The sequence below is a fragment of the Microcaecilia unicolor genome, chromosome 1 (genome assembly GCF_901765095.1).
Source record: "Microcaecilia unicolor chromosome 1, aMicUni1.1, whole genome shotgun sequence".
Lineage (NCBI taxonomy): Eukaryota > Metazoa > Chordata > Amphibia > Gymnophiona > Siphonopidae > Microcaecilia > Microcaecilia unicolor.
The window spans coordinates 626,331,526-626,341,854 of record NC_044031.1 but is presented as its reverse complement, the minus strand read 5'-3'; the positions used below and the strand labels follow the sequence as shown (position 1 = coordinate 626,341,854).

General features: G+C 41.0%; 1 protein-coding gene across 1 annotated transcript in view; it reads right to left on the bottom strand.

Annotated features, from left to right (window-relative positions):
- Nucleotides 1-663: 663 nt before the first annotated feature.
- Nucleotides 664-10,329, bottom strand: part of LOC115460399 (speriolin-like protein) — a 59,036-nt gene continuing 49,370 nt past the window's right edge. Inside the window, exons 2-3 of the mRNA XM_030190183.1 lie at nucleotides 6,695-6,846; nucleotides 664-996 (exon numbers count right to left, since the gene is read on the bottom strand). Of these exons, the coding sequence (XP_030046043.1) occupies nucleotides 664-996; nucleotides 6,695-6,846 (485 nt within the window). The remainder of the gene's footprint in view (nucleotides 997-6,694; nucleotides 6,847-10,329) is intronic.

Here is a 10,329-nt window from a genome sequence, read left to right as displayed (position 1 = left end):
CCTCTGTGATACAAGTGGCCTTGGCACATGGGGAAACCCATGCTGTAGTCATAGTGCAGCCACCTTTTAGGACAGCTTAGTAAAAGGGCCCCTTAGACTGTATGTGTAGTAGGGCAAGGAAATAATTCATCTACCTGATTGTACATCACCTTGAGCTTGGATTAAGAAAGGTAAATAATTAAATGAAAAATCCAAATCCTAAAATTTAAAAAAAAAATACAGTACAGAAGTGTTGAGCCTTTATAGAGTTTGTGTTGGAGGCTCTGTAGAATTATAGAAGCTTTTTTCTGAACCACTTCCACCCTCCCAGACATCTAGGGCAGTATCACCTCCTTTTTTCTTCAAATGAACCCTCTATTTACCTCAGCATCCCCTGTTGCTTTATTACATTGACTGATTATCTTCAAGTCATCTGAGATGGTCAGTCCCAGACCTCTTTCCTGTCTTGTGGCAGAAAAAGCTAACAGTATGCCTAAGATGCACCAGCAGAAAAGAGGGGGTAATATATCTTGTGTACAGGTAAATAGCTGATAATGTGAGGCCCCCAGCCCTGCCCACAGCTTTGGAGGTGTAATGGTCTTTACTTTTTATTGCTTAGACTGTGTACAGCATTATGTGCATGGATCTTCCAAGCTGCACTCATCTCTGTGTTTGCTAATGGCTTCACCAGACAAATAAAGGCTTTCCATCTTCTTTGGCCAAAAATTGCAGACATCTTAGCAGAATATGCACCTCCTTCAGGTCACTGGCAGGCACAGCAGAGCTCACATTTCTCTTCAGGGCCTCAGGGTCCAAAAAGGCACTCAGTTCGCTGCTACCTGGCTGTGGGAGCTCCTTCAAGATGCCATACGTGTTCACAAGATCCTCTGAAAACTGAGGGTGTATTTTTGGATCATAACCATACTCCTGAAGTTTATTCATAATTTCTGTGTATCGTTTCATCATCTCAGAACGCTTTGTGTTATCTACTTTATTCAACTGACGATTTGTGGACAGCTTGAAAAAAAACAAAAAAACCAAGAGTCATAGTGAAGAGGAACCCAACTCATAACATCAACTTCTTTCTAAGCACAAACTTCCATATCCATCCTACCTATACCTGCATTCTTTTAGCCCCAATTTGTCTGCAACCCTGAGCTCCTGGCATCAACCTGTTTATAACCCTGGAGCCTCTGGCACCAGTTTGATTTTATGCATGCCACTTTGTAATCCGCCTAGAGTTGTAGATAGTGCAGAAAGCTAAGTTACTTACCTGTAGAAGGTGTCTTCCGAGGACAGCAGGCATATATTCTCATATATGGGTGACGTGATCCGCAGGGGCGTAGCCAGACTACAGATTTTGGGTGGGCCTAGGCAAGAAGTGGGTGGGCACCAAGTGCTCCCACCCCCCCCCCCCCCCCCCACCAAACAATATCTCAGCAGGTGAGAAAACGCTAATTTCTACTTTTTAAGTCTGCAGCAGGCATGTGCAGAAAACAGAGCATGAGCAGGTGCCGGTATCATGAAGGTCTTCAGCTGGCTGAGCTTGGGATCCCCACCAGCTACCACCAAACATGTGCTACTTTTGGGTGGGCCTGAGCCCTAAGTGGGTGGGCCCAGGCCCACCCAGGCCCACCTGTGGCTACGCCACTGCCACGTTGGTTCTGTGGAAACCGACTTACACATTTGTTTTACATGGAGAAGCTTACTGCTCTTACTCATGATAGAAGCAGACAACTTGACCAACTTTGGTCTCCTTTGCATACTTATCGGACTGTCTATGATATTATTTATTTATTGTACTTGTATCCCACATTTTCCCACCTATTTGCAGGCGCAATGTGGCTTACAGAGATCTGTTATGACATCGCCATAACAGGGAGGAAATACAATTGGTGTTGCACAAAGATAAAAGAAAACAAGAGGATATGGTCATGCAGCTGTACAGTGAGACATTCTGAGTAAAGGAGTGTAGGGTTGTGTTCTAGTAATTATGGGTTCTCGTTGTAAGCTTTGTTAAAGAGGCAGGTTTTCAAAGCTTTGCGGAAGTTATTCAATTCATCGATCGTTTTCAGGTGAGTTGGTAGTGCATTCCACATCTTCGTACTTGTGTATGAAAAGCTGGACGTATGTGTTCATTTGTATTTGACCCCTTTACAATTGGGGAAGTGTAGGTTGAGATAGGTACGGGAAGATTGTTTGGCATTCCTAGGAGGGAGGTCCACTAGATCTAGCATGTATATCGTGGCATCTCCATGGATGATTTTATGAACAATCGTGCATATCTTGAACGTGGTACGTTCTTTCATTGGGAGCCAGTGTAGGTTCTTTCTTAGGGGTTTTGCACTTTCGTATTTTGTTTTTCCAAATATGAGTCTGGCTGTGGTATTCTGGGCCGTTTGGAGTTTTTTGATGGTCTGTTCTTTACAGCCCGCGTAGAGTGAGTTGCAATAGTCCAGGTGACTTAGTACCAAGGATTGTACCAGATTTCAAAAGATGGCCCTTGGGAAGAATGGTTTTACTCTTTTGAGTTTCCACATGGAGTGGAACATCTTCTTCATTGTATTCTTCACGTGGTTTTCGAGTGTGAGATTTCGGTCAATGGTGACTCCCAGAATTTTCAAACTGTTTGAGATGGGGAGGGAAAAGTTGAGGGTGGTTATGGTGGTGAATTTATTTGTGTTGTGTTGTGAGGTGAGTATGAGACATTGAGTTTTTTCTGCATTGAGTTTTAGCTGGAATGCATCTGCCCAGGAGTGCAAGATTTGAAAGCTTTGATTGATTTTGTTAGTAATTTCCTTCAGGTCTTGTTTGAATGGGATGGAGATTGTGACGTCATCTGCATATATGTATGGGTTAAGGTTTTGATTGTCTAAAAGCTTGGCTAGAGGTATCATCATTAGATTAAAGAGGGTTGGTGAGAGAGGGGATCCTTGGGGTACTCCGCATTCAGGTATCCAAGGGTCAGATATTGCCATGTTAATTGTTACTTGGTAGGATCTAGTTGTCAGGAATCCTCTGAACCAGTTAAGAACATTGCCTTCTACTCCAAAGTATTCCAGGATATGTAGCAATATACCGTGGTTGACCATGTCGAAGGTACTGGACATGTCAAATTGTAGGAGAAGTATGTTTTTGCCGGTTGCAATTGTTTGTTTAAATTTGTTCATTAGGGTTACTAGCACTGTTTCTGTGCTGTAGTTCGATCGAAATCCTGATTGAGATTCGTGCAGGATTGAGTGTTTATTTAAGTAGTTAGTGAGTTGTTTCGTCACTGCGCCTTCCATCAGTTTGGTTGTTAGAGGGATAGATGCTACTGGGCAGTAGTTGGTTAGGTCATTTGTACTTTTCTTTGCGTCTTTAGGCAGTGGAGTAAGTAGAATGTTTCCTTTATCCTTTGGGAAAAGACTTTTTTGTAGCATGTAGTTCAAGTGTTTCGTGAGATCTGTTATAAATTGTTGAGCGTTTTTTATCAGATTACTAGGACAGATGTCTAATCTGCAGTGCGATTTGGCGTATCTTTTGAGTAATTGGAAGATGTTTTCGATTGATAGCGCGTCAAGGTTGGTCCATGATCGGTTTGCTGGGTATTCCCCATGGATTGGATCTAGGCACTCAAGGAGGTTTGCGTAATCAGTTGAGTTTCTGGGTATAGTGGTTCGTAGCTTAGTGATTTTTTCTTTGAAGTAACTGACTAGATTGTTTGCTGATGGGGTCTGTATGTTATTAGAGGTGACTGGTGTGGTATTTAGTAGGTTATTTACGAGTTGGTAGAGTTTATGTATATCCTTGTAGCCTGGACCGATTTTGGTTTTATAATATGATCTTTTGGTCTGTCTGATATTGTATTTGTATTTTCTTTGTAGTTGTTTCCAGGTGTTGAGTGTAGAATTGTCTTTTTTCTTGTTCTTGTATAACAATTATAAGAATTATTATAATTATAATATTTCAGAAGGGTGGGGGGAGGGGAATTCAGATTCTGTTAGTTCTGTATGCTCTGTCTTTTTTGCTGTTGTAAATGTGGTTATTAAAATATGAGTTTCAAAAAAAAAGTATATTAATTGGCGCATCAATAGCCCCCTTGAAATCTTCTAGTTGAGGAAGAAGGAGTAGCAGTTTAAGGCCTAGATAAAGTTTTTATTGTATCTGTATGCTTTTTAATTAGGTCAGCCACCTCCTCAACTTTGTCCCCAAACAAGTTTTCTTCACAACAAGGGACATCTACTACATGCTCTTGAACAGTAGAATGAAGGTCAGAGACTCGGAGCCAAGATAATTGGCGCATTGCTAAAGCAGAGATATGTGAGGAAACATCAAAGGCATGAAAGGCCTGCCTCACAAGATATGTCATAAATGTTGAGAAATTTTCTGTGAAGTTTCTGGAATTCTTGTTTGTCAGAGGGAAGGAACTCTGCAAATGATACTGTATCAGAGATTTGAAGTAAATGGTAGAATAAAGTTTTATAATCCAAAATGTGATTGGTTAGCATTGATGTTTGAAAAGTTTTTCTGCCAAATGAGTTTAATGTTCTTACTTTTCTACCTGGAGGAGCAGAAGCATAAGATCTGGCATTGTGAGTGTGTTTTAATGCGTGTGTCTCTACCACTAAAGAATGATATGTTAGTTGTGTTTTCTCAAACCCTGCACATTTTTGTATCCTATATATTGTGTCAGTTTTCTTTGGGGCAATCTGAACTGTCAGAGGGATCTCCCAGTTTTTAAGGAAAGTACTTTTCATAACAGAATGGAAGGGAACTGTAATACCCTCTCTTGGTGGAGAGTCAATCTAGAACTTCAAAAATTTCTGAATGAGGTTCTTCCTGTTTCTAGTTTAAAAGGTATAGCTTGAACCATCTCAGGAACAAAACCATGAAAAGATTTACTTTCTGAGGAAGACTTATGCCTCTGAGGTGGCAGAGAAGGATCAGACGACATAGGACTCCTCATCTGAGAGATCCTGAGGGTCCTGATCTGTCTCCCAGGAGAGGTCTGAGTCTATTTCTTCAAAGTGCTGCTCATGAGGAGTACAAGGAAGAGAGTGTTGACCAGGATGTTGCCTCTGCGTCAAGGTACATCAAGTTATATGAGTTTCTGATCATGGAGAAAGCTTCTCTGCCGACAACGCATGTGCCGGTCAGGTACGGGCTGCCTCCAATGGTCGACATCGAGCCAGTGTGTGGGACCTCTACCATGACTGTCTCTCCTATGGGCTGGGCTGAGATAGGTACAAGCACCCTGTATGCCTGTAGAGACTGCAACTGAATTAGCTCAGAAAGCTTCTCTTTGAGCATAGTCCAGATTTCTTCATGAAGGGTAGTTGTCGGTACCGACTGAGAAACTGGTGTAGATGAAGCCTGAGAGATAGCCTGTGCAGGCATAGTAGATCTAGAAGACCTCAAAGGCTCTTGCTGTGATGGGAGCTAGAGAGGAGAGCAGTCAGTGTGGCATGGATGCTTCCCATGCATTGAATGACATTGATACAGGAGAGGTATAAGCCGAGTGCCTGGAAGGGGAATGATGGTGATGGTGATGCTTCTTAGGTTTTCTGTGCTAAAGGTCCCTTGATGCATGCAGCACAGATGATGAGGACGTAGAGTCCTGACGTGATCTCGGCATCGAGTCCAATTCAGCACTCTCTCGATGTTGCATGAGGGCACCCAATGTTGATGCTGATACAGGTTCCATGTTGAATACCGAGTCTCCTGCCATGTTTGATGTCAATGCAGAACCATAACATTTTTGACACTGGAGACTGCAGGCTTTAAGGGACCTTGCCTGCATACGCTGGCAGAGGTTACAGTGATGTCTTGGTGGTCTGGACTAAACACACCAGTTATAGGGGTCCTTGCCTGATATAGTCTTATTGCATCGAGTACACTTCTTAAAACAACTCGGCAACCTTGATGACATGGAGGGAAAAATGGCCAACATGAGGTCAAAAGGCTCTATGGCCTGGGGAGCTTGAGTTATTCTGTATCCAAAAAAGGTTGATGGTTCCCAGGTAGGAAGAAGCGCCAAAAAATTTAAAATTAAAAAAAATGTATAAAAATGATTAAACTAAACAAGTTATGACAAAAAAAATAATATACAATGAAAATATATCCCAAAAAATGGAAGGAACCAAAAATGTTAATTATATCATGCTGAGGAGAGATCAAAAACACAACCTCTCTGCTCAGCAGAAAATGAAAGACTGCTGGTCCTGTATTCACATCGGGCAGGTAGGCACTTGCACATGCGTCGTGGGGGCACTTCCTCAAATATTTAAAGTGACACTGCACTTGGCAGTGTCCTTACTGGGCTCTGTGGATCATATCACCCATATGTGAGAATATTATACCTACTTGTCCTTGGAAAATATACATTTTATAAATAAATATATAAATCTTGTCCCATTAGCCTTGACATCTCACCATCTATTTTGTGCAATGTATAGCTTTTCCCCACCCCAGCCATACCGCCTAATCACTGACATTCATCCCATCCTTTTTCCTAAGACTCACAACTTTGATTCAATCCCTTCTACACTTATCACATCACTTTACCTACCACAGCCACCTGAGTCTCTCTAATTCTTATCACTACTGCTTCTGTCTATTACCTTAAATGACTTCTCACTTTTCCCAAATTAGGCTCCATTTTGTCTTTTCAGTGTCTGAATCTCCTGTTCGCAGATCCCATGTTACCTTGCAAATAAATGGAATCCATTCTTACCTCATTGATTTTATCAGTAATGTTGGACACAGAAATACCGTAGAGTCTGACTCGGTCCTGGAAGACAAATGCTAAGATGCGACGGTCTAGCTGAAAGGCAATCTCTCCCACTGTTCTCTCCATGCTACGCAAATGCTGTGGTTCGGGACAGGCTGGAAAACAATAGACAACGTTTACAGTCTCATCGCAAGCTTTCTGACCGTTACATCATCTTCAACTACCTCAACCTGAGTTCTGCTCCCTACCTATCCATCAAGTGTAAGCTAATTTAATAATAGGACATCTATAAAAATCTTCAAAAACACACCTATTTTATAAAGTCAAGATGGGTGCTATATGATTTTATAAGATAAGCTACTACAGTAAACCCTAAAAGCGCACAAATTCTCACACAAATTTATACATCTGCAAGGCACATGTCATTAGATACATGTACACTATCAGCAAATCTGTAATGGCAGCACATTTAAGCGTCACTTGAGCAAGTACATGTACAGAATAGACACATATAAACATGACAGCAGATAAGGGCCAAATGGACCATCTAGTCTGCCCTCCTCAGTAATCACTTTTCCTAAGGGATCCCATGTGCCTGTCCCATGCTTTCTTAAATTCAGACACAGTCCTTGTCTCCATGACCTCCACCGGGAGGCCATTCCACTCATCCACCACCCTTTCCATGAAAAAGTATTTCCTTAGATTACTCCTGAGCCTATAACCACTAAACTTCATCCTATGCCCTCTCATTCCAGAGTTTTCCTTCATTTGGAAAAGGCTCACCTTCTGTACAATTACTCCACCAGGAGGCCATTCCACTCATCTACAACCCTTACATGAAAAAGTATTTCCTTAGATTACTCCTGAGCCCCACCAAGTCTCTTAACTTCATCCTATGCCCTCTCATTCCAGCGTTTTCCTTCATTTCCTTCCTCTACACACCTCCAAGGACATTGAGGTCCTCTCAAGGACTATCACTAACCACACTCTCTCCAAAAGACATTACACGATGTGATACCCGCAAGCGAGCCTTCTCCGGAGTAACCCCAACATTCTGGAATGCACTGCCTGAAAGGCTCCGCTTAACATAAGACTATCTGTACTTCAGGAAGTAGGTGAAAACTTGGCTCTTCAACCAGGCCTTTAATGGAAGAACTAACTAACTTGTTAGTCTCACTCACATACACAAGGAGTGACACAGGCTGCACATTCTGCAGCAGGACATGTTTATCCACTCCTGCCCTAGCTGAGCCAATATTTAACCATCTCTCTGACCTCATGTGCACCTTTCTTTTAAATTAGTCACCTTATTTTCTAAATCCTCTTACTCTCTTACCTACCTATATGTTCCATCTTTGCTTATACCTTACATTGTCAATTAAAATGTTCTATTACGTATTGTGTTGACATTGTAAGTATTATACTATGCCATACTTTGTATTGTTATTTGAATATTTTTTACTGCTGTAATTGTCTATTGCTCATGATTGATTTATTCTTATTGTATACTGCCTTGAGAAAATTCCTTCAAAAAGGTAGTAAAATAAATCCTAATAAATAAACTTGAACAATTAATGACACTGAGGTATTTAAATGTCTCTATCATATCCCCTCTCTCCCGCCTCTCTTCCACTGTATACATATTGAGGTCTATAAGTCTGTCCCTATATGTTTTATGACAGAGATCACTGACCAATTTTGTAGCCACTCTCTGGACTGACTCCAATAGAGCGTAATGCAAGGCTGGCATTCACAATGGGTGAAGCATGGACGGGGCTTGGGAGGGGCATGGGTAGGGTGTGGTACGGATGGGGCTTAGTGGGGCATGGGCAGGGCTTGGCATGGGTGGGGCTCCTAGTTACATGTGTAACTTATAGAATTCTCTCATTTTTGCATGTTATAACCACATTTGAACACCTGTGGTTACACCAGGTCTTTGGCTGGGTGTAACTGTGGCCGCCTAAATGCAAAGTGCCGCCAGTGTTGGGTTTCGCTAGTATTTTATAATGGAACCGGAGCGCACAGGTGCCAGTATAGAGTAGGGTCTCACCATGTTGCATGGGGACACATAGAAGGAGGTGCCACTTAATTCCCCCTGTGTGTGTGTATCTATCTATCTATCTATCTATCTATCTATCTATATACAAATCTGTGTGAGTATATATGTATGTTTGTTTGTTTGTTTGTTTGTTTGTTTACTTATTTATTTGGATTTTGCTCATACCTTTTTCAGTAATAGCTCAAGGTGAGTTACATTCAGGTACACTGGGTATTGCCCTGTCCCAGGGGGGCTCACAATATACGTTTCTACCTGAGGCAATGGAGGGTTAAGTAACTTGCCCAAGATCACAAGGAGCAGCAGTGGGATTTGATCCAGGCACCTCTGGATGTCAAGGCTGGTGCTCTAACCACTAGGCTAGTGTGTGCGTGCGTGCGTGCGTGCGTGCGTGTGTTCTGTGTGTATACATGAGTATGTGTGTGTATGTATACATGTGTGGTGCATAAGTATGTATGTGTATGGAGATATATATACACACGTATGTGTGTTTATATGTGTGTGTGTGTGTATGTGTGTATATATATATATATATATGTGCATGTGTGTATATGTATAGATAGATATGTATATTATTTGTGTATATGTGTGTGTGTGTATATATATATATATATATATATAAGCATATTCTAATACAACTATTGCTATTTATAAATCTTTATTTTATTATTACATATTATTACAAATTCTTATTATTGTTCATTATTTATTAAAACCCACAAATAACCATTCATTCTTCATCCATACATACACAACTTATACATTATATCATCACATTTTTTCAAACTATTCAAATACCATAGTACACATATATATATATATTTTTTTTTTCTTCTTTCCAAATTTGCCGATTAAGTCCAACAGTGGTAACCTTGTCAACTGGTAATGTATTCGATATAATAATTCACAAATCCAGTGCTTAAAAGTTTTTCAAGTTCTTCCAGAAACACAATCACTTTAAAGTTATCCACAGCCTTATATCATTCCGATATCAGCAACTTTTCATTGTGGAAAAAAGGAAATCCACTGTTACTCCACTTAGTTAGCAAAATTGTCCACAAAATAATTTATTCCAAAACCGTGTATCTTCTAAAATTCTTCTTGATTTCCACCATCTTAATTCAATCAGCTACTGACACGTAACTGCTTGCATTCTCCCTCGTAGTTGAAAATATGAAGATATCATTGGTTTAAATTTAACACTTCTTTTTCTTTTTCACCAAGACCCAACATGTACATGTTTCGCTCCGCAGAGCGTCTTCAGGGGTCACAATCGGCTATCGCAGACTGTTGGATACTCGAAACCAGTCATTCACTGGGTCGTCACTCAAGGCGCCCACACATGACGACCCAGTGAATGACTGGTTTCGAGTATCCAACAGTCTGCGATAGCCGATTGTGACCCCTGAAGATGCTCTGCGGAGCGAAACATGTACATGTTGGGTCTTGGTGAAAAAGAAAAAGAAGTGTTAAATTTAAACCAATGATATCTTCATATTTTCAACTACGAGGGAGAATGCAAGCAGTTACATGTCAGTAGCTGATTGAATTAAGATGGTGGAAATCACGAAGAATTTTAGAA